This window comes from Sinocyclocheilus rhinocerous, unplaced genomic scaffold (assembly GCF_001515625.1).
Source record: "Sinocyclocheilus rhinocerous isolate Xijiao unplaced genomic scaffold, SAMN03320098_v1.1 scaffold299, whole genome shotgun sequence".
Classification (NCBI taxonomy): domain Eukaryota; kingdom Metazoa; phylum Chordata; class Actinopteri; order Cypriniformes; family Cyprinidae; genus Sinocyclocheilus; species Sinocyclocheilus rhinocerous.
In genome coordinates this window covers 1,374,277-1,398,249 of record NW_015652998.1, presented here as the reverse complement: position 1 = coordinate 1,398,249, position 23,973 = coordinate 1,374,277, and the positions used below count along the sequence as shown (strand labels likewise).

Genomic DNA, 23,973 nt, shown 5'->3' with positions numbered 1-23,973 from the left:
CACTGTGGACGAAGCGGAGTCCAGCCCGGGGTCGTCACATGTGGTTGTCGCAAGCCCGCCGTCCGCCGCTCATTCTAACCCGCCGTGTGTGACGCTGTGCGTTTCGTTGTGAAAGCGAAACTACTTTTTTTGGCCTTTCAAAAGAGGACAACGACATGATTTTATGTTTACGCGGTGCGATGTGCGGGGACACTGCCTTTTTTTTAACCTTAAACCGCATAAACACATTGCATTACACCAAATACACAACATAATGTTCTTTTTAGCAACGTCATATGACCCCTTTAACCAAACCTATTCTCAAACCTTGAAATTCCAGAAATGTAAGCAAATAAAGCCACAAAAACAAAAATAGTTTTTACAAACATTTATTCTTCTGTACATCTGACCAAAAGCACTTTAGATGATGCCAATCTGCAGGAAAAAAAGATGACAATCAGAACAGGTCACAGCACAAATGTTTTGAAAAAGAAAGACAATACAAAGCATCAGTGGTTCTTCTGAATGCATCACAGTAACATTCAGGCAGTAACTTAAGTTTACATTTGCAGAGGTTGACCATTCCCTCAGCTTTTAATCTAGCTATATGAAATCGACAATACCTATTGTTTGATACATGTACGAACAGACGCAGGGTCTTGGGCCGGTGGAAGGTTGGGGTAGTCCTGATCTTCTTCTTCCTCTGGCTGTGGACACCCTTCAGCACAGCCTTCTTGGCTTTAAGGGCCTTGGACTTGGCCTCAGTCTTAGCCGGGACAGCTGTAGAAACATTTTAACAATTATGATAATGCAATATTAACAAACCAGTCTATATGGCATACAATGAATGAGTATAAAGTTGTCCAACCTGCGGTTTTACGTCCCTTATAAGCATTTAATTGCGTTACAATAAAAATTGCGAGACTTTCAAAGGCACATCATTTGTAAATGGGTATTACCGTGTTTACATTCAGGCAGCAGCTATAAAATGCACAAAAATGTGATAACATTTCAAAACAATATTGTTCTCGGGGCTGATTTAAAGACTCCTATTAACTAAACTGACTGGTAATGAATGAGAAATAGACAGATATGGGCAACGTTAGCCACGTGTGTGTGTCTAGCTAACGATGACAAGCTGTCATTTACTTATATTGTACTCTGTACAATCCAAGTAGAACGTAAACAACCAGTTTATGACAACTGGCTAATGGGTTTAACACTCGGACAGTCTGATATAATGAGGCTGCGAGAGCATGCTGCTCAATTATGTTAGCTTGCTAGCCGCGGTTGTGACTAAGGACGTCTCATTCCGGCACTTCTAGCATCAAAACGATGTTATTTCACTCCAGACGCCTAATTAAACAGCTAGAGACAAACATACCTATATCAGCTACATTTAAGGGAAACCGCAACTGTATATAATCACAATAAACCTAATTTATACACAATCAAATCTATAAACCTAACGCACCTTCCTTCTTCGCCTTCGGGGCCATGTTGGGAAAGGAAGAACGACACGGGTTTCCTTCAGTATATCGCAGGGGTTCACGTTCTTCTTCTTCCGTTTTTTGGCGTGTTACATCCTGTGTGCATATCGCCACCTACTTTTGCTGTTATGCAGTCATGGTTTATTTATTATCAATTTCTTCCTTGTTTTTGCTTTTCCTGTTCTTACACACGTATATACACAAATATTCCTACTTAAATAATTATTCGATGCTCAGGGGTTCACGTTAACACCATAGACTGTATAAAAACACGCAGTCATCGCGAGAACATCGCTAGGCAATATGGGTTTTGTAGTTCACTTGCGTACTGTAAATATCGAGCGCAGCCACAGGAGACCGGGGCTTATGTTGAGCACAGTCACGCAGTGAAAGCAAAAAGTTACTTTTAAACGATTACTTTGTATTATTTCATGCATTTGTCACAAAAGAACCTAAGAGCCTACTATAATATTTGCCTCAACAACAAAAATGTGTCGGCTAAATTACTGTCAAGTCTAAAATAGGCTACTTGTAGAATGTAAAAAAAAGCCTTCTGCCTTTTAAGGTAAGTTGTATTTATTTATTCCTTAATATACATTTGTATAGCTTTTTTAAATATTGGCGTTTTAACATCAAAATTTCTTTTATATTATACAGCAGCATGTTAATTTTTCATTAATGTTAGTGTTATTTACTGTTTTTATTTTAATATATTATCGTTGTTATTATTATGTTTATTAATCCCACTAGTCACCGGACAGAATGGTTGAGTGTTTGCAGTTGTTTTGGTGTGGTCTTGTTAAAGCTCTCACATGATGAACTCTCTACCCCATGTGAAAGGAAACAGGATCATCTGTGAACTCCCTTTGGTAACACTTTTGTATTTTTAGTTAGATATTAATTTTGTCTACTCCCTAGCTGTTTTGTTGCTCAAAACACATTCATTTTAGAGGATTATTGTTTTCAATCACCCAGTGAGTGTTATAAGCTGGACTCAGATGGACAGGATTATTATGTAAAAGGTGTTTTTTCTTTGTTTTGTCTTGTTGTAATTTTTTTAAGTCTAACCTAACACATTTCTATTGGTCTATTATTCAGTACTTTACAAGGGACGCTGCAGTGCACACCAAAGATGGCTTCAACATTACCGTTAAAGATGCATGTCAAGGACAGAAAACAGGGTAAGTTACTCTTTTTCTCTCTTTCACATACAAACATTTGTTTTGCTGTTGTAGTGGGGGGTTGCTGGTCCCCACAATGCAGACAAAACTTCATAAACAAACAAGAGTGGTTTTGACTGGATATAATACAGATGTGTAATGTACTATGAATGAACATTATTTTATTGTAAATGTTCATTTCCAGATTGAATGTAGCCAAGGTCATTGTTGTTGGTGATGTAGGAGTTGGAAAGACCTGTTTAATAAACAGGTAAAAGTCTCTCATGTTAATTTACCTTTTCTCAGTTCAGATCTCATTGTGCTTTTACTGAAAAAAATAAAAAAATAAATGTATAAATGCTTGAGTGACTACATTTGTTATTATTTCTGTCGTCAAGATTCTGCAAAGACACATTTGACAAGACATACAAAGCAACTATTGGAGTGGATTTTGAGATGGAGAGATTTGAGGTCCTCGGGGTGCCCTTCAGTTTGCAGTTGTGAGTTTTGTGTATTTTATTGCTTTAACAGTCATCCATATGGTTGCATCCTTCGATCACGAATCTCTCTCTCTCTCTGCAGGTGGGACACAGCAGGTCAGGAAAGATTCCGATGCATTGCATCCGCATACTACAGAGGAGCTCAAGGTAATAAAACAGACTATACTAAGCATATTCTTACTGTTAATTTGTAAAATTGTGTAAAAACAATCTATCTTTTGTTTCCAGCCATCATTGTTGTCTTTGACCTGAGCAATTATAACTCTTTGGATCATGCAAGGTACAGTATGATCACTTGCTTGGTTTGAAACACTGTCTGAATAGTCATGAATCCTGTCGGTTTTCTCCCACTTGTCTCTGTTTATTCAGAGAGTGGCTTGAAGATGCCATGAGAGACAATGACCCATCTAGTGTCCTCCTCTTCCTCGTGGGAACCAAAAAGGATCTTAGTGTGAGTTATTTTCAGTGTATCTCTTCGAAGCCTTTAAAAATCCATCGCCACACTGTGACTTTCACATGATGTTGGCACAGAAGGGTCGCATTAACTTTTTCATAAAGAAAAAAGGATACGGATGCATGAAATTACATTGACAATTCCTTGCGGTAACTAGATGAATCTTTCTCTCCCATAGCACCCAGATCAGTTGGCTCAAATGGAGCAAGAAGCCGTTCAAATCTCAGAGGAGATCAGAGCAGAGTATTGGGCCGTGTCTGCGCTGTCAGGTAGAGGAACATGTCTGTTTTAAAGACTTTAAACACAGGTGTTTTGTTTGCAATTAAACTAGTTTGTTTGTCTGAGCTGATGTCAGAAATACGTGAGGTCAAAAGCAGTTCAAAATAATATCTAGATGTAGTTTCATACATAAAATGTATACATAAAATACATAAAAAAATTCTTACAAGGCTTACAAAGGCTAATAAAAATACAGTAAAAACAGCATTATTGTGAAATATTGTGATAAACTACTATTCAAAAGTTTGGGGTAAGTAAGGTTTTAAAAAATAAATTAACTTTTATTCAGCAAGGATGCATTAAATTGATCAAAAGTAACAGTAAAGACATTTACAATACAAAATATTTCAATTTCAAATATATGTTCTTTTGAACTTTAAGCAAAAACTGTTTTCAACATTGATAATATTAAGAACCATTATTAATAATTGACCACCAAATCAGAATGATTTCCGAAGGATCATGTGACACTGAAGACTGGAGTAAAGGCTGCTGACAATTCCCAGGAATAAATGACAATTTATAATATATTCTAATAGAAAAGTTATTTTCAATTTTAATAGTATTTTACATTATTAATGTTGTTATTGTACATTTGATCAAATAAATAAGCCTTGGTAAAGCACAAGATACTTCTTTCAGAAACATTAAAAAATCTGAATGATTCTGAACTTTTTACTGGTTGTGTAAGTAACATATGACATGAAATATTATGTATTATTTCTGGTGTCCTTTACAGGGGAAAGTGTGAGAGATTTTTTCCTACGGGTTGCATCACTTACATTTGAGGCGACTGTGTTATCTGAGCTGGAGAGGAACAATTCTAGACAAGCTAGTGATATTGTCAGTAAGTTCTCTTTCATTACATCAAAATATAGCTAATTATAAACATTTTATTTCCATGTTTTACCCTGAAAATATTTCACCATGGCCATACAGAAAAGAATATATGCATCTTTTCTTCACAGATATCTCTAACAATTGTGATGACATTTTTAAGAAGAGGCAATCCAGCTGCTGTCGTTGACTAAAAGTATGTAACGTTCAAATGGCAATAGAAGTGATCCTTGAACACAAGACTTTGGGATGATGTCCCATAATGCCCTGATGCACATCTTTGAGTTGAAGAAAAAAATAATACACACAGAGGACTTGGCCAGTGAGACGAGGGAATCTCAACAAGAATTCATCTGAAAGTGAAATTTGGATTGTAATCAGAAATGTACCAATGAATCCATGATATATTTCATGTGTTTTTTAGTTATGAATTTGAAAGCATTTTTCTGTATCATGATTGTATTACATGATTATTATGTGGATACACAGTAATTGAGTTTGTCTTAGACTATCAAATAACCAGGATCAAGTGAGTAGTTTTGTCCAAAAACGTGTTTTGTTCCAAGCAGTGTCTTATAAAGATTTAAATCTGTAAATCTTATCTATAAATACTTGGTGTCATTTACTGGCATCTCAAGTCTATTACATAAAGCGATGCAAATCCCTGTCATTTGATGGTAATGAGTTCTGCCTTTACATTTGCTTTTTCCTAGTGCTTATGTGCAGAATACTTAAGAGGTCACATTAAATGCCCTCCTGGCGGTTCTGAGTGGATATTTTGTAAATGCAGCCCTTGTTTTTAATTGCATCATGAGATTCTCTGGCTAATATGATACATATGCCAGCACTCGTGACCACAGGCTCTGCTGCCGACTGCGCCGACACTGTGAGCTAAATGGAAGGATTGTTAAGATGTAAATAGAGAAGTATCACTCAAGCGAAAATTGTGAAGCAAAAATGAGCAGCTCAACAAACAGCCCACTTGAAAACCATTATATTCTGTACTGAAATGTCCCCTCAAGTCTTCATGAGAGAATAAAGGATAAAATCCCCAAAAAGTGTCAATTTCAATTGTTGGTATTTTTGTCCACTTGTAGCTGTGCCTTACATTTGACAGTTCACGGAAGCTACTTGTCTCTTAAGCAAAGACATTAAAATACCAACGAACGTCACATGGAAAACTTCACAGTCTCTTTAGTTGCATCTTAAAATCACAGCTGTCTGAAATTAATTATCTGAAGCTTGAAGACAAACACTCTACTAACTGAAATCAGTAAAGACTGTTAAGGAACAGATGTTTAAAGCAAATAAAAACACTTGAATCAGAAGTGTTTAATTTTGACAACTTTATCAAAGGAAAGAAATGAAATGGATGCCAGCAGTGAAATACACCGAACAGAACGATTTAGACACTGAGCTCACTTCCTGACCTAAAGGCATAGTTTAGCCTCAGTACTAAAAGAACACATGATCAGGTCAGAAACACTTCCCAGAACTTGGAAGATTCACTATACTGGGTGGGCGAATCATAACTATGTTTGGTGTGTGAAAATATTGTCACAGTATAAGGAGCTTGTTCATAAAGTTCATTTTGCTTAAATGTCACAATTTCTGTCTATAGTGATACATGGGATTGTACATGAAGTAAAAAACAGCATGTGTGGACACGCCTTGAGGAAGTCTGGCCCAGCAAAGACACATTCACAAACAGTACTAAAAGAACACATGATCAGGTCAGAAACACTTCCCAGAACTTGGAAGATTCACTATACTGGGTGGGCGAATCATAACTATGTTTGGTGTGTGAAAATATTGTCACAGTATAAGGAGCTTGTTCATAAAGTTCATTTTGCTTAAATGTCACAATTTCTGTCTATAGTGATACATGGGATTGTACATGAAGTAAAAAACAGCATGTGTGGAAACGCCTTGAGGAAGTCTGGCCCAGCAAAGACACATTCACAAACAGCCCCCAAACTAAAAAAGCAAAAAACTGATCAGAGGACTCTATCTTCTAGCACAATAGTTCAGTTTACTTGTATAAGCACATTATGAGAAGTGATATCGGATTCTGAACTTGGAAAACTCAAAGATGACCTTAAAAACATCATTTTTCATCAGTTCTGAATTTAAAATGCTTATGTTCTGATCACTGTAATGGCCCCAAAAACATGACATTTACAGGATCTCTTTCAAAGTCACATACTTCATTTTTTAGCTGATAAAAGAATGGCAAAATAGCTTTACAAATCTCCCCAGTGCTTAATTCTTTGCGTAACAGCTCAACAGAACACGGATTATGAATCATTACAGTGCTCTGGTTCATACTGAAACAGGGTTTTATTTAAATGTTTAAGCCAGATACAAGAAAGAAAAGCTCTCTGAGTGGGTCTGAACTAATGATCTTACGGTGATTGAATACCAGCTCCCATGGGCACAAATCATGCAACGTCTCATGCTTTAAGCCTTTCCTTTTAAATTTAGTTAAAAAACTGAAATGAAAAAGGGGGTGCATTATGCACATACTTAAAAAAAAAAAAAAAAAAAAAAAGAAAAGAAAAAGGAAAACCCTAGTGACAAACGTTTATTGTAGGTCCATTTCCTAAATCTGTTTGTCATCAACACATTTCAAGTGTTTGTCTTTGTATCAGTAGCTCTGAATGACTCAAAGAAATACTTCTAGCAGCGAAAGAGCAAAAGACGGAGGGTGAGAGATGGGATGTGGATGGATTGGGTTTTATATGAGATGTCTGAACACCCCCTTTCCCTACTCCTATCGGTCCATCTCGTCCAAGAGGGGAGTGGCGTCTCCGGCGATGGACATGGGTGTGCTCTCGATCATGGGGCTGGGGGAAGGTCGGGGCGTCATGCGGGGCGTCTTTTGCTTCCGCCGCTCAGCTTCTTTCTCCTGCAGCCACTGTTCAGCCATTTTACCCCAATCCACAGCAGTGTGGGAACTTGTCCTGCAGGGAACACAGACAGAGTTTTAGTACTTTATTCTGTGATGGATAATGTACCAAGCACAGAAGCCGATATAGAAGTCATAATAATAGATACCACACACACAAAAAAAACACGACTAAAGATGCAGTCGCATTAGCTATATTACCGTGGGCAAAAAAGGTTCACCATCCATTGTGAAGCGATATAACCACAGCTCTCACAGAAAACAGGTTTTCTGTTGGTCAGCACGGTGAATTTGTGTGACCAATTTCAACTTGAACAGGCTATTCACTGTCATTTAGCAAAACAGTCTGTTCGTGAGTGCCACAAATTCATAGTTTTATGTAACAGCAGCCACCTTTTTTTGCAGTGTGATGGAAAAGATTTTTGGTAAAAAGTCATTTTGCACTGACGTGAACAATCGTGCAGGTCTGAACAGATGCATCAACAGCCATTCATTCAAATTAAAATGCTTATCGCACTGAATTTTTGGTGTGACACGGTAAACATGGTTTTGCATTTTCAAGAAAGCAGTAGTAGCACTCACTTGGGCTGTGGCGTCCGCACTCTCGATGACGAGGACGATGGCGTGGAGGACGAATGCTGATGGTGTCCGTGTGAGGACTGTGGGGTGCTGCTGGGATACTGGGGCGTGGTCATGGCCTGCTGTTGGCCAGGTGTGGTGTAAGAGTAGCTGGGCGTCATCATGGGGGTGGCCATTGGCTGCTGGGGTGTTGCAAACACCTTGAAAAAAAACAAGAAAGGAAGGAATATGAAATATTAGCAGGCCCGGTTTTGATTCAATTAGTTGAATAGGTTACTGAGTGCATAGGTGCAGGTTTCTTACGTGATAAGCGCTGCTGCTGCCGCCGCCTCCCGCACTGCTGCCGCCACTGTAACCATACTGACTGGAGGCCCACTGGGCCGGCGTCGTGTTGGGATTCTGGCCCTGGCCTGTAACCGCTGCTATGGCACTGAACATCTGGGATGTCATGTTTCGCGGGAGAGCGTTGACGGCTCGAGTCAAGTCTGAGAGCGAGGGGACAGATTTTACAATACATTTCTGAGAAGAATTACTTGAGAAAATCCCTGTTGTTTTCAGGGAAGACATACCGGCAATGTTGATGTTGGCAGGTGTGGCGTTCACTGATGCTGGTGTTCTTGTTCTGCTGCTGGTTGGTGTGACGCCTTTAGAGAGACAACAGAAACATTACATTACAAGGAAAAATAACAATGCTAGGCCAGAGCTGGAGTGCAGATGGAGACTACTAACCTGGCACAGGATCCTGGTAGTGGTCTTTGAACCAGCGGAAGAGACCATTGACTGTAAATGATAACACACCTTCCTATCACCTCCATTGCACTCCTGGAAGTACTTGTGGCCGAGCAGATCTCGTGCAAATGCAGCCATAGGCTGGACATACCTGGCTGTGATTTCATCCAGATCCTCAAACTCCTGCAGGCAACCACGACTACCGTTAGATTTCTATTTTAAAAAATCCTGTTCTTTTAACTTTCTATTCATCAAAGAATCCTGAAAAAACAACATCATGGTCCAAAAAAATATTATGCAGCACAAATTTTTTCAACAATAAGAAATGCTCCATTCCATAAGCACCAAATTAGCACATTCGAATGATTTCTAAATAGTCATGCGGCATTGAAGACTAGCGATACCTAAAGCCATCTGGAGTGATGGTTACATACTCTATCCTACAAAAAAACAAAAAAAAAACAAATGCAAACATTTACGAATGCATAATATATGCGAGTTGTGCCCTGCTTTGTTAGGGTAATGAGTGTTACCTTGGCTTCCCTCTAGGCTGGTAACCCAGAAGAAATTTGCCTGGCAGGTCTCTACAAGCTGAAACGAAGTAGGGGATGAATGTCGGCTTCTCTTTTTTGGACCTTATGAGAATCTCCTCCATTTTCTGTACAAAGGCAAGAAAGGATGAATGCACAACTGTACAAATTGTAGGGGGCATTTTATCTATATCTATATATATATATAAGATTTCTATTTTAAAAAATCCTGTTCTTTTAACTTTCTATTCATCAAAGAATCCTGAAAAAACAACATCATGGTCCAAAAAAATATTATGCAGCACAAATTTTTTCAACAATAAGAAATGCTCCATTCCATAAGCACCAAATTAGCACATTCGAATGATTTCTAAATAGTCATGCGGCATTGAAGACTAGAGTAATGGCTGCTGAAAATTCAGCTTTCCATCACAGGAATAAATTCTATTTTTAAAAATAATAACATAAAAAGTTATTTATATAACTGTAACAATATTTCTCTATATTAACATTTTAAATAATTGCAGCCTTGGTGAGCATAAGAGGCTTCTTTCAAAAACATTAAAAAATAATATATCTCAGACCTCAATCTTTTAAGCAATAGTTTATGTGCGACATACAGCAACAGCTCACCTCAGTGTTGATCCAAAGAGTATGTCCAAGGCTAAACGCATTCTCTTTACCCTCCTCACGCACGTCCACATGCTGATATATCCCATCAGCCACCTTCCATGTGACTGTCAGGTGGTTCTCCCCTTTACTGCTGGGTCGAATCACCACATCACCCTGGTCCATGGATTCCATCATCTTCTCCGCTTGTTTGAAGTTGATGTTGTGGAAGGATGGGTGAGCGATCACGCGCTTAATGTAAGCTAAAGACAGAAAACAAAAATCATAATACTTCAGTGAAAAAGTAATCACTTGAAAATAAATGTCTCTCAAAGACATTTGGTCAATACTGACTGGTTCTCTGCTGTTTCTTCTTTTGCTCCTCTTCCTGTTTCACATCATCTGCCTCAGCATCAAAATCATAGTAGGTATCTTTGGGAAGCTTCCATTCGTTGTTCTTGTCACTCAGGTCAGATGTTCTACAAGTGAGATCCACGTTGAACTTCTCAATGTCAACCTTCATGATGCGGCAGTGCACAGTCATGCCAACCTAACAGCAGAGAACCAGACAAAAGTCAGTGTGTCCACAAGAGATTCTCAGACTTCCATATCTATTTTAAAGCTACATATTTATGGTGTGTATTGTTTATAAACATACACCAGATAGATTATAAAAAGGAAATATGAGATTTGCTCACCTTGACTCTCTCCTCAGGGTGCTTCACCACCTTGTCACTAAGAAACTTTGTTGGGATGAAGCCTGTGACAGCGTTATCTAACCTAGTTCTCACTCCGATGGCTTGACCAGGGCAGGAGCCGCTGTCAAAGTGATTCCACACCTAAGAAAAACACAATGATATGAGCAACTTTGCTTATGTGCCTAAGCTAAAATTTAATTCCTTGGAAAGGTAACCGAACCAATTCCCACCTCACTGAGCTCAGGGAAGTTGTCCTGCTGGCAAAATGGACACTGCCAGAGTCCGGTCTCATCATTACGGATGGCCTGGTCGTAACTCTCACCTTGTGGCCTTCTGTGAGCAATGCCAGTCACCACACAAGTGATCAGTTTACCTATATGTGCACAGAGATTTAGGAAAATATTACCAACAGTGTCAAGACTGAAACATATGAAGGAGCAGCACAAATATCACAGAATACTTTAAAGTATGTAAATCTGTAGGTTTATAACTATAGATTACTCTGTGATGTTTTTAAAATATCTAAACATGCTCAGGTAGTATTTACCTATATAGAAGGTCTCAGGAGTCTCCTTGGTGAGCATGTTAAAGACCTCCTCCGTGTTGGAAGGCCTGTACGGAGCTCTCAAATCTTTATATCTACAGCTAAGCTCCGCTCGAATGTCATACAGCGTAATTCCCTTATTACCATAACCCTGAAAGAAAGAAACAATAAATAACAATAAATAACTGTTTAGTTAAGTCAAGTATCGCTTACGTCCTCATATGCCGCTTGGGATAAATGCCTCTGCTAACAAAATATACACAAGTGAACTATACAACATTATAACAAAGTTCACCTGTCTCTCCAGCTCCTCAGCGAAGGCATCCAGATCCAGGTCCTTCAGCCTCTCTGGGTTCTCAAGAATCTCTTCTAGTGCTCCGGCTGGGTTGGCATCTTCTGCCGACTCGTCGTACTCTAGAGCATCCACTGCCATTTTTCGTGCCCACTCGTACGTTTCAGGGTGCACTCGAGAACCGTCCAGGACCTCGATATAGGAGTCAGTGCTGCAGGATGAAAGAAGACATTATTTCATCACATCTTCATAATTCAGAGTGCGCTACCGGTCATTCACAAACATTACGTGTAGCATCTTACCTGTCTCCAAGAGAGGCAGTGTCAATCTTGATGAAGCCAGCACAGTTAATGAAGACTTTGGGTCCCATATGGCACATGGTGACCAACTGGGTCCGGTTCTCCAACCTAGTGTTGTTCTGTTTAAGAATCTGTAGAACATCGGAAAGATGCAGAAGATGATTTCAACATTTCATGATATCGTTTTAGATCAACATCATAGAAACTTCTCAACACTTAGCTAGACTAACATTGTAAATTGTTTAGGTGGAAAAACAGCATGAACATCAAATATGAGAATAGATTTTTGGAGAAAAAGGTCTCACCTTGAGCAGGTGTGAGCCTTTTCTAGGTCCAAGGCCACAGATGTACTGGACCAGGCTCTGGGTGTAAGGGTGAGCTATGGCCCGGTTCACATCCACACCAACCTCATTCACCCGGTTTATGAACTCACAGTAAAGAGCACCCAGCAGCTCCTCTTTCACTACATGCTCCTGAGGAACATTTAAAAAGATTATACATGAGAAGTGATTCACAAGTTGACCTTAATGTCAAGCCTGTTTGAAAAAACATACTAAAGTGGACAGAAGTCAGTGTTGTTACGGTTAACTAAAATTAAAAATTGGGTTCCGTAAATGAAATAAGACAACTAACTGAAATAAGTTACTGAAGTACTAAAATAAGTCAATTTAAAACAAATGAAAAAAGTCAAAAGTTAAACAAATTTAAAAAAAAAATATGAATAGATACTATAAATGGCAATAAAAAATTATACTAAAATAACACTGACAGACAATTCAAGGCTGAGTTTCACAAATACATGGAGCAAATCAAAAGGTATTAAAACGAAAATAGCAAAAAGAAGGTCATGAGATGCAGGAATGTGCTTGTACCTGCAGGGGATTCAGTTTCAAACACAGGATGTCCTCATCGCTGCTACAGACTTGGGCAAACTCCACTAGGGGGTCCTGAATCTTGCGAGCCACAGACACAGCCTGCCGAAGCAGAGGTGGATAGTCTCTGAAGTCCGCCTATGAGAGGAGCAGTATGTTAAAGAAACATTAGAAAAGGTATTAAAAGTACAACATATAGCCTTCAACAAGGGTTTATGGGTAAATTTTATGATTTTATCTCATTGCACGGACCTCAGACTTCTTGCCATTCATATAAAGCACAGCCAGCTCGTTGTCCACCAGCTCCACCCCCACCGCAGGCAGAGAGGAGTCCTGCTCCAGCTCACTGATGGTGCGCTTGATGTCCTCCATCACCATATGAGCATCACTACACACATCCAAATAAAGCATCAGCATGCTGGGGTCCAATGAAAGTTTAAAACTTGCAAACAGCATTTTTTAAATCAAAAAGCGCAATAATTTGAATATGGCGCTTATCACATGCTGTGTGGTATCGGCGTTTGGTATCGGGCATTTTAACGAGTACGAGTACGAGTACAGGAGGCCAGTATCGGGCCCGATACCGATACCAGTATCGGTATCGGTGCATCCCTAACAATATTGATGTCAATTGGAATTAAATAGCTGAACATTAAATTATTTGCAGGGCTTCTATTTCTTCACCTTTTTCTCTCTTTCATCCTCTCTCCATGCATTTCTCCTCTTCAGGAAGTAAGGAAGCCTGAGGAAGTCCACAACCTCTCCTTCACCATTAATGAGGGAGCAGAACACTGGTGTATCTCTATAAAAAAACACATCAGATACCATTCAAAAGTATGAAAGGTCTGATAAAAAAAAAAATATCCTTGTTGACACTGATAAGCTGATAATTATAGTGATGTTATGGCCAATAATATATAATGTTAAATATTTCATAATAAAATTGAGATTCACTTAAAGTGAGCATTAAATTACCTAAATATAAATTAAATATCCAATAAAATTAGTTTGTATAGTGCAGGGGTGTCAAACTCAATTCCTGGAGAGCCGCAGTCCTGAAGAGTTTAGTTCCAACCCTGCTCCAACACACATACCATGTAGTTTTCAAATAAACCTGAAGGACTTGATTAGCTAGATCAGGTGTGTTTATTTAGGATTAAATGTGAACTCTGCAGGGCTGTGGCCATCCAGGAACCGAGTTTGACACCCTTGAAATAGTGCATCTCTTTCTAAAATAATGTGAACACACATGTACCTGCCGGAAGCAAATGCCACCCCGAGTACACGGATACCCTTTCCTTGCGACTCATCCATAAGGTCATCGTCCTCCTCTACCTGCTGATCAGGCCGATAAGGAGCCACCTTCAAACAGTTATACAGCTTCTTGCAGCAAGACTACCACAGACACAACAAACACAAATCAATTTGTTATAGACCACAGTTTGGTACAGAAATTGCTTTGTTAGCTTTCAAAGGTAATGCAATGCATGCAATCAATGTGGCACCTTAATAATATTGTCCTTGGCTTCAGTGACAAGCTTGTTTTTCAGTTCCTTGGCCATCTGAGGATACAGGAACTGCTGCAAGGAACGTTCAATAGCAAGAGTTCTCTGCTTGTTCCACTCCTGCACCTGGTGACTGAACTCATCCCTGTAGTAGAACTGCTTAATCTCATCAAAGTAGGTCTGATCTCCTGCGTACCTGTGGAGATGACAAACAGGACTGCTCGGTATCTCTTGTCTAACCATCCTTAACAACTCATGAATTGTTTCTTGATGCTAAATTCAAGTTTTGATCACAAGCTAATATTTTCAGGACACAACTATACCCTTTGACTCCCACAAGGTCAATGCAGATGTCTATGGTGAGCAAGCCTTCCTCCTCAGCCAGGCACATCTTCAAGAACTGATCTCCACTGAGCTCTTTCACAGGCTTGTTTTTGAGATACTTGAAGGAATAGGCATAGTGCGCTTCATCCACATCCTAGGAAACATGACAGACATTAGCTGATGTGGAATTACTGATGAACGAGCAAACAATGCAGCCATTGGCACATCAGTTCAGTCTGGGTTTGAATAGAAGGACAAGTTTACTACATTAGCGCAGCAAAAACGCTGCCTACATACCTAAATACACCAACTGAACATTCTAGCTAAAGCTCTAACACAACAGAACTCTGCTGGGGTGGGAAGGTTGCTATTCTGCTAATACCCTTTCCTTGATGAACATGGTTAAGTGAAAGAGTAGAAGATAAACAAAAACACAACAGTTAATGAAATAATGGTAGAACACATATTATAAGGCAAGTCTGTAATTCATAAACAAACGCTAAGTACCAACCTTCTTGCCCTTCTTAGTTGGCTTGATGTTAATCTTGGCCCTCTCCTGGAAGGTCTGTCTGAGCACGTGCCTAACCAGAGGTTCACGGGCTATCTGCATGGCCACCATGTAGCGAGCGCCTTCCAGAACAGCCTCCGGGGTGTTAAATTGGCTATGAAAAAATTTGAGTTATGAATAAATATGAAAACTCCTATGATCTTCCAATAAGCCGTGGGTAAAAGACATGCATACAGAAGTTATTTTAATAAGTAACCATTTCAAGTTTGCAATGATGCTCTACCTGCACACATAGTCCTTGGCTAGCTCCAAAGGCTCTGCAGGAAACTGCTCGGTTTCGTGCCTCTGATAACTGTCTCGCAAGTTTTCTCCAAACTGCTCTGGGGTCAGACCAAACTTCTTGGCAAGACCGTCTAAAAAAAAAAAAGGTCACCATATGCCATCATTTTACAAGAAAAGTGTATGTATGAATTCATCACGTTCATGGAGTTACACTGTAGTTATGTACAATATCAGTTACATTGTTAAAAATATCTCTGACACAAAATGTTAGTATAAATGCAATCAAAATATTGCTGTAAGTTTATATTCTAAAATACTATATATTTTTTGCCAGGGAATATGTTTGGCACATTTGACTCTGCCAGCATAAATAAATAAAAGAAAAAATACATAGTCTTATTTTTGTGTGAGATGTACAAACCAAGGCCTGCACTCTGACAGATGCTGTACATATCTCTACGGGAAGCTTGTTTTAGATCTGGACCCTTTTGCTCCTCTTCTTCCTCTTCCTCCTCCACTTCTGCCTCTTCTCCTAGCAGAATATAAACCGTTTTAGTCTAATGCATGGCTGACCATTATTTTAACAACTTATTCAAAGAAAACACAGCTGTACCATCTTCCTCTGACACTTCCTTGATCTTTTTCAGTTTCTTTTTGTTGGACTTGACTGCATTCTGCATCTTAGGAATGTCTCGGCCATAGTAGAGCAGGAAGTGGTTGTAGACGTCTCCCAGCTCATCAAGAGACTGGACGTCTTTCAGCCTGTTAAAGCAGAAAGAACAAGTGAATACTGTGGACACAGCATAAAATGTTAGAAAGTTTGTTAGGTTTGTAGTCATACCTCTCCATATCAGCAGTGTCTAGGGGACGAGTCGAGTCAGCCAGTGGCTTGTCAGGGTCAGCTGAGATCTGCTCAAACTGATAAGACTGCATCCTCTGGAAAAGACGTGTCAGGTTCTGCTTTCTGGTCTTCAGCTGAGTCCACTGAGGAGGACAGCATAAACAGCCATAATTAATTTATATTTAAAAAAAGCAGCAGCAGCAACCACAATGCATTCAGAGAACATTTTGATTTGCCCTTACCTTCTCATCCCACTGCCACACCTTCCACAGATCATTAATGTTCAGTTCTGGTTCCACATACTCCTTCCTGTAGAATGCAATGAAGGGAACCTGTAAGATGGAAGAGAGAAGAGATAAAACCAGATGATCTGTCAGTCAGGTTTATTACACCCTGTTTTTTTCCCCCCATGACTATACCTCAAAGTGTTGGTTCCTCATGAAGTTCAGAGCTTCTTTGATTTTAGCAATAGTACTGGGGCCCTTTCTGCTGAAATTAGTGGTTGTCCCACGATCCAGGTAGTCTGTGCTCTCCTGCAATGCAAATCAAACAAAATAAGAATCAAAGTTAGCTTAGTGCCATGACAACATGCTAACAAAAGTCATGTTATACAAATATTCAGTTCTGACCTGCATGGAGATGGTCGGTGTGGAGAAGGCATTCCTGTAAATCCATTCAGCTTCTTCCTCCAGCTCATCATCCTCAGCAGGCTTTACAGGGATGGCCCTCAACTGTAAATGACAAGAAATTATGAAATATCCTCATTTCCACCCATGAAAGGAAACACACTGGTACAGGGCATGCAGAAGTTTCTGATATCCTTCACATGGGACGGCATACTGCAAATGAAAGGTATATATGCAGGCTAACACTGATTTATACCTGGAATCTTTCTGGCATGTCTGTGGAGCGGATCTCATTGTCTTGATCGGTCATGTGGCTGCTCTCCAGCTCACTGGGCTCATAGATCTCAAATATGCTACGACGGCCAACTCTTCTCTTGGTCTGCTTCTTTGGCCGATCCCATGACTCATCATCCTGATCCTCCTCTTCCTCTTCTGCATGATCATACGCCTCAGTGTCAAACTCGGCAAAGTCAAAATCACCGCCGAATATCTCTTGAGCTTCTTGCAAAGCACTAGAATGCCAAAAAAGGAGCAACATTAGAGACAAAGTCATAGGGTTGAAGGCCATTTAAATCAGGGATTTAGGCCATTATATCCTCAGAGAGAAGTGCATATTTACATAAGCAAACCACTGTTTACAGTTTACACCACTTACGCATCAGTGTAGCCAGAGAATTTCTTTCCTTTCTTTTTCGTGATGGGCTGTCCATCATCATCCACAATGAAATCATCAATATCTGCAAAGATTAAAGAAAAAAAAAATCACCAAAATTCCACAGAATTCTAGTATCCAAATTCAAATCCATGATGAATAGGGTAAACGTCTTTCCTACCAGATTCCTCATCATCTTCCTCTTCTTCGTCATCTCTAGGGTGAAGTGTGTCTACAGTCTCTCCATCCTCCACCTCTCCATCACCATCCCCAGTGAAGATCTCATCAGCGATCAGGTCTTTCTCATCATCTTCCCCCTCATCATCCATGGTTTTCACACGTGAGTACTTCTTTTTCTGAACAATTCAAAAAGTTCAAAACTGAACTTAAGTATTTAACTGGTATCAGTTAAATTAATTAAAATTCTGCAATTTAGCACAGGCAGGAAGTTCGGTGACTCACCCTTCTCTTCACTTTCACTCCTAAATTCTCCTCGATGAGGTCCAGATCATCATCATCCAGATAGTCATCATAGCCTGACAGATACAAACACACATTGTTTAATGAGAACAAAGGTTGAGCAATACAGAAAACAGTATTTCATTTTGCCTATTGTCAACAGTTATGTTTTTTTCCAATCAGAGGAACTATAATTTTGGCAAAAGTGATTCAAAATAATTGATGCAAAAGGTTTAAATTTAGTTCACCTAGTAATTACATGTTTCTCACACAATTTTTCATTAAATGAGCACCAAAAATATTACACACTATTATATTATTCATATTTATACCAACTAACAATACTTTACTCATAATACATACATTACTAACAACATTTACCAATATATGTTTCTATTGAACTTTTAATGCACTTTAAATCAGACCACTGAATCAGTTGTGAATCAATCAAGTTTGAACTACACTTACCAACTCAAACCTGTTTTTGCTACTTAAGTATAAATTATATATGTTATTATACGCTGTAATGTGTTAGTGCTTTCATACTCAGTCACAAAACAAGGAATTATCACAATGGTAGTATAATGACTAGAGCCCGACCGATATGGGTTTTTGGGGCCAATACCGATACCGATATGAGGGAGTAAAAAAAGGCAGATATCGATATATCGGCCGATATTCTTTGTGTATATTATAGTACAGTACCAGTCAAAAGTTTGGACACTTTCCCATTCATGTGTCCAAACATTTGACTGGTACTATATATAGAATACAGTATATACATAAACAGAATATATATACAAACACATTTACTAAATGTAAAAAGTCTGATTTTCATGATATGTCACCTTTAAGCACTGTTTACAAGCGAAAACAGTCCAAAATGGTTCCAAACACATATATTGGTGGATTTTCATTTAAGAGGACAACAGGAAATGGACTTTCACTTTTTTATGGAGTCAGATTTTGGCCAGAAATAACGGTTTAAAGTTAAAATTGTGGATTTTTCATCTTATAAACACAGATTTTCACTTCATAAGACGTTAATTGATGGACTTGAGTCATATGGATTATTGTCATGATTTATCAGCTGTTTGAACTCAAATTTTGACAGCATTTATTGGTGAGCAAGTGATGTAATGCTAAATTTCTGCAAACCTGCTCCAATGAAGAAAAACTCTCTATCTATATCTTGGATGGTCTGAGAGTTTTCAACAAATTTTCATTTTTAGGTGAACTATTCCTTTATTTTGTTATCTCCAGCAAAATAACAATATTGTAAATATTTGATTTCCCCTATTCCTATTGAGAACTACATTATGCACTAGTGAATTGTCAAAACACCAGAACACAGAAAGATTTATTAATATGGTTTTAAATTCAGAGTAACCTACTTCGTTTCCTGCGGCGATGACGGACCTCTTCACCGGAGTCACTATCCTCTCTCCCACTTTGTGCTTCTTCCTCTTCCACATCGCCATCATCAATGAGTCCTCTCAGGTTTCCATGCTCATCCTGATCTTCAGTATTCTCTTCTTCCTCTTCTTCTGGAGACATAAACAACACAACACACAAGGAATGATACAATGTGCCAATAACAACAGAACTGATAAAACTGTTAAAAGAATTATTAAAGTTAAACAGTAGCACTCTAAAACGTGATTTCTGATCATATTCACGCCTTCCACTGGATGTGGCTTCAAGTAGGTAACATCTTACCATCATCTTCCATAAATTTCTGTGTCTTCTTGGGCTTCAGGTCTTTCTCCTCGAACTCCTCCTCTGACTCCTCAGCCTCGCTCTCGATGAAGTCAGACATGTTTGCAAGGCCTGTGTCAAAATTCAAACAGCTTTTTTTTTTAACAGTATGGCTGTGACTATAGTATGACATTCAAAGGGTTTGCAGTATGCATAGCAATTAAAGAGTGAAATGTTGCATTGACATATTGGCAATATTACAATTTCCTTGTCATAATCAGTAAAATTCAGTTCAGTAATGATAACAAAAACAGGTTATGCATCTGACACATGTCTTGCAGTAAACAAAAGGCTGACAAAGATTAGCTTCACTGGTGGCTTAACTTGATTGTTATTGAACTAGATATTCAAAACAGCACTTTGTCTGTCTAATTTGATTTATATGTTTACATGTTAGATGTAAGATGTTTACATGATAAGATATAACATCAGAATACTAATTGTGTATTCTATTCAAAACACACATCAAGATGAACGTGAGATCCATGCGCTTAGCTAGATTTTTAGCTTTGCCAAGCGCATTTATGTTATGGCTGTGTACACAACCATTTTCCTACACTTGCATTTAATGGTGTTTATGTATTAGATAAAAAATGCAATAACTTTTTTATTAGAAATGCTCTTTCTTCAACTCCAGGATGCCCCTCTAAAGCACAATCTAAATGGAGGATTTGTTATCCGAACTCTGAATTAAAAAACTTATGGACCTTTCCTCACAGGCTATTTATCCCAAGTAAAATTAAAGAACTCCATTTCAAAATTGCTCATAGATACTACCCTTGTAATTTATTTTTGAGCAGATTCTCTGAGAATATATCCTCAATGTGTTCATTTTGTAATACTGATGAAGAATCTATTCTACATCGGTTTTATCATTGCCCATTCACCAAGTCTTTTTGGTCAGAAGTTACCATGTTAATTTTTTCCTGCTGTAACAAAATGATAGAAATAACAGAATCTATCATTTTTTTGTCAGATTTTCATTCCAAGGACATTAATCTGGAACATATTGTTTTATTGCTTTGTCTTCTGGGTAAATTTCACCTTCATAAAGCCAGAACCATTCATTGCAAACCTAACTTTAGAATGTTTTCATCTGATATAAAGTCCCTTTTTACTTCTTTTAAGAATATGTCAAATCCTTTGAACTCAAAGGCTTCTAAAACTTGTAACATTCTTGAGTCTATTGTAAGCTATCTTTAAAAGACTTTCCTTTCTTTCTTTTTTTAAATTTTTTTTTCTTCTTTATCATTGGTATATTTTGTTAATTTGTGTAGTTTGTCTAACTTCATGTGATGATGTCTGTTAGCCCCATGTTACTTCATAACTGTTGTTATTCTTTCAATTGCAATATAAAAAAAAATTAAAAAAAAGATTTTTAGCTTTGCCAAGGAATTTAGGACGCGTAAATACGAAGATTATAACTACTAAGAAATACCCAGAATGCTAGCGATGAATAAACGTAAACAGTAACAAAACTGTTTGTTTGTTAAATAATTACGTAACGACTCTGTCCGTGGCACTGTGAGAACTCAAGGCCCTCATGCTAAAAGCTAGCCTGTACGCTAAGAAAAACAACCCAAGGCTTTTCTGACTCTTTTAAAAATACTTGACTGAAATGAAACATCGAACACGAACGCGCACTTACTTTTCCTAGCGAGGAGGCTCGACTAAAGACTTGAAAATATGCACTGAGATGAAGAACGAAGCGTCACTTTTGAAGAAGCTTGATAATGACAACAAAAAATGGCTGAGAGTTACTGTCGGGATTCTGGTTCCGGTATACACATAGTTAACTTCCGGCCAGGATGAATCCATTTGCTGATATTTAATAAATAATGCATTCGTAAATGTTAAAATGAACATTAACTAAGATTAATAAATAGGTTATAATTATTTGTCATTGTTAGTTCAGGTTAGCTAATGTAGTTAACTAATGTTCATTTGAACCTTATTGTAAAATGTTACATATCTTTCAGGGGCAAATTATAGTAAACTTTCCTGGTGCAAAATAAGTAAACTAACTAAGTTAAACTAGCACTTCAACCATTTTAAAATAAGATTTTACAAGAAATATAAACAACCTAAATATCGTTTTTACCATACAGTCTATGGTTTTTCCATAGACTGTATAGGTTTTTATCTTTTACCCAAGTACCCGACAATGTTGTGTCTCCGAGCCTGAAGACGGCGCTCTATATTTTATTGCTTCATGCGTTCAATGTGACGTCATGTAGGGTTTTTAACGCTTAGTTTTTCCATTGGGTTTAGCAAGCCATGGACAGTTTGGGATTTTTGCGGGTCCAGTTCCCTATAACAGTATTATTGTCATGTATGTTTACATTGTCCTCCGGCAGTGAAATTAATTTAGTAACGTGCGGGTCGGTGGTGAAGCTGGTCAATGTGAAACACAACGTCAGATTACACTCTCACGATGTCCGCTATGGATCTGGTGAGTGACTCTCATTCATAAAGGCTGGCAGTAATATAAACATTCGAGGTGTTATAAAATATAATTAACAACAATTTAATTTAAAAATCCATTAAATAAACATTATATTATTAGTTTGTAAATACTCTATAGGGTTAAAAGCATACACTGTTTGGGGTCGGTAAGATTTTTTTTTTTAAAGGCAGCAGTTCTTTGTTCAAAAATACAGTATAAACAGTGTTGTGAAATATTTTTACAATTTAAAATCGCTGTTTTCTAATTTGATATATTTTAAATGGTAATTTATTGATTTGATGGCAAAGCTGTATTTTCAGCATCATTACTCCAGTCTTCAGTGTCACATGATCCTTCAGAAATCATTCTAATATGCTGATTTGCTGCTTAAGAAACATTTCTTATCAAAGTTAAAAACAGTTGTGCTGCTTAATATTTTGTGGAAACCATTTTTTTCAGGATTCTTTGACGAATAGAAAGTTTGAAATAACAGCATTTATTTGAAATAGAAATCTTTTGTAACATGATTAATGTTTTTATTTTTTACTTTTGATCAAATTAATGCATGCTTGCTGAATAAAAGTATTGATTTTTTTTCTAAAAAAAGAAGCAGGAGAAGAAGCAGCATCTCTCTGTGAAAGTTTGAAATAACAGCATTTATTTGAAATAGAAATCTTTTGTAACATGATTAATGTTTTTATTTTTTACTTTTGATCAAATTAATGCATGCTTGCTGAATAAAAGTATTGATTTTTTTTCTAAAAAAAGGAGGAGAAGAAGCAGCATCTCTCTGTGATCTATTAATGTTAATTCCAGGTAGTGGTCAAAGCATCATTACTCCAGTCTTCAGTGTCACATGATCCTTCAGAAATCATTCTAATATGCTGATTTGCTGCTTAAGAAACATTTCTTATCAAAGTTAAAAACAGTTGTGCTGCTTAATATTTTGTGGAAACCATTTTTTTCAGGATTCTTTGACGAATAGAAAGTTTGAAATAACAGCATTTATTTGAAATAGAAATCTTTTGTAACATGATTAATGTTTTTATTTTTTACTTTTGATCAAATTAAGAAAGGAAAAAATGAAATCGCATCATATGACCCCTTTAATGTTAATTCCAGGTAGTGGTCAGCAGTCAGTGACCGGTGTGACCGCAGCGGAGGACAGTAACAGTTACTGGAGTGTGCGAGGCACCAGTGATGCTGCATGTCATCGAGGGACTCTGGTACAGTGTGGACAGAACATCCGATTAACCCATGTGAACACAGGCCGCAATCTACACAGCCACTACTTTACCTCTCCTCTTTCTTCAAATCAGGTTTTAATATTTCATCTTTTTAAACACACACTGTAATGTATGAATTTTACTCAAAAACTTTTCCCATTTAGGAAGTCAGTGCCTTTGGTGAGAACGGCGAGGGTGACCATCTGGACGAGTGGACCGTTCTGTGTGCAGGCTCTGTGTGGCAGCGGGATGAGTCCGTTCGGTTCCGCCACACGGCCACTGAGGCTCTGCTGTCTGTGACAGGGGAACAGTACGGCAGACCCATCCACGGCCAGAGAGAAGTGCATGGCATGATGGTCAGCAGCTCACACAGCTACTGGAAAACAATGGAGGGCGTCTTCATGAAACCCAGTGAGACTGGATCCAGGGATTTCAGCCATGTATTACATACTGAGTTTTAATGAAACGCTTCATACAAGCTGAATCTGCTGGACTCTTCATTTTATAGATTTCTATTGTTTTTTTCTTTACGTACTGGTCCAGAAGAGGAGCCTTGAGCTGTTATGAAAAACAGTTTCATAATCAAA

General features: G+C 38.2%; 3 protein-coding genes and 1 long non-coding RNA gene across 5 annotated transcripts; 2 read left to right on the top strand and 2 right to left on the bottom strand.

The window, feature by feature from the left end:
- Positions 1–674: 674 nt before the first annotated feature.
- Positions 675–1,554, bottom strand: LOC107715356 (uncharacterized). The gene is made up of 2 exons (XR_001637089.1): positions 1,454–1,554; positions 675–759 (listed from the first exon to the last, which is right to left on the bottom strand). It is a non-coding gene; the product is annotated as an uncharacterized LOC107715356 (long non-coding RNA).
- Positions 1,555–1,823: 269 nt separating this feature from the next.
- LOC107715354 (ras-related protein Rab-34-like) lies at positions 1,824–6,039 on the top strand. Of its 2 annotated transcripts, none has more exons than XM_016521462.1 (11): positions 1,824–2,034; positions 2,220–2,338; positions 2,568–2,650; positions 2,835–2,900; positions 3,028–3,129; positions 3,212–3,276; positions 3,358–3,409; positions 3,499–3,580; positions 3,762–3,852; positions 4,602–4,705; positions 4,831–6,039. In XM_016521462.1, the coding sequence occupies exons 2-11, from the start codon at positions 2,282–2,284 to the stop codon at positions 4,891–4,893; spliced, it is 765 nt and encodes a 254-aa protein (XP_016376948.1). In that variant the 5' UTR covers positions 1,824–2,034; positions 2,220–2,281; the 3' UTR covers positions 4,894–6,039. The 2 variants fall into 2 exon arrangements, with proteins under 2 accessions (XP_016376948.1, XP_016376946.1); XM_016521460.1 differs by having other exon boundaries at positions 4,602–4,709.
- Positions 6,040–6,493: 454 nt separating this feature from the next.
- LOC107715256 (transcription elongation factor SPT6-like) lies at positions 6,494–21,492 on the bottom strand. The gene is given in 36 exon segments (XM_016521340.1): positions 6,494–7,662; positions 8,190–8,386; positions 8,490–8,671; positions 8,756–8,830; positions 8,916–8,984; positions 9,315–9,355; positions 9,449–9,605; positions 10,066–10,317; positions 10,409–10,604; positions 10,753–10,893; positions 10,983–11,125; positions 11,300–11,447; positions 11,592–11,799; positions 11,891–12,018; positions 12,193–12,360; positions 12,760–12,897; positions 13,012–13,204; positions 13,421–13,561; positions 14,015–14,154; positions 14,265–14,460; positions 14,588–14,742; positions 15,100–15,250; positions 15,380–15,509; positions 15,800–15,910; positions 15,992–16,140; positions 16,220–16,362; positions 16,462–16,551; positions 16,639–16,752; positions 16,849–16,950; positions 17,102–17,357; positions 17,501–17,582; positions 17,679–17,853; positions 17,960–18,033; positions 19,351–19,503; positions 19,676–19,786; positions 21,363–21,492. Coding segments are annotated over 35 exon segments (5,088 nt in total). The 5' UTR covers positions 19,776–19,786; positions 21,363–21,492; the 3' UTR covers positions 6,494–7,472.
- Positions 21,493–21,948: 456 nt separating this feature from the next.
- LOC107715296 (stromal cell-derived factor 2-like) lies at positions 21,949–23,973 on the top strand. The gene is made up of 3 exons (XM_016521369.1): positions 21,949–22,166; positions 23,283–23,479; positions 23,551–23,973. The coding sequence occupies exons 1-3, from the start codon at positions 21,992–21,994 to the stop codon at positions 23,845–23,847; spliced, it is 669 nt and encodes a 222-aa protein (XP_016376855.1). The 5' UTR covers positions 21,949–21,991; the 3' UTR covers positions 23,848–23,973.

Coding starts and splice junctions, on each gene's coding strand:
- LOC107715354 (XM_016521462.1), top strand. CDS start 2,282: ATGATGAACTCTCTACCCCATGTGAAAGGAAACAGGATCATCTGTGAA. Junction 3,130..3,211: donor GTGCCCTTCAGTTTGCAGTT/GTGAGTTTTGTG, acceptor CTCTCTCTGCAG/GTGGGACACAGCAGGTCAGG. Junction 4,706..4,830: donor CTAGACAAGCTAGTGATATT/GTCAGTAAGTTC, acceptor TTTTCTTCACAG/ATATCTCTAACAATTGTGAT.
- LOC107715296 (XM_016521369.1), top strand. CDS start 21,992: ATGGACAGTTTGGGATTTTTGCGGGTCCAGTTCCCTATAACAGTATTA. Junction 22,167..23,282: donor CGATGTCCGCTATGGATCTG/GTGAGTGACTCT, acceptor TGTTAATTCCAG/GTAGTGGTCAGCAGTCAGTG. Junction 23,480..23,550: donor CTCCTCTTTCTTCAAATCAG/GTTTTAATATTT, acceptor TTTCCCATTTAG/GAAGTCAGTGCCTTTGGTGA.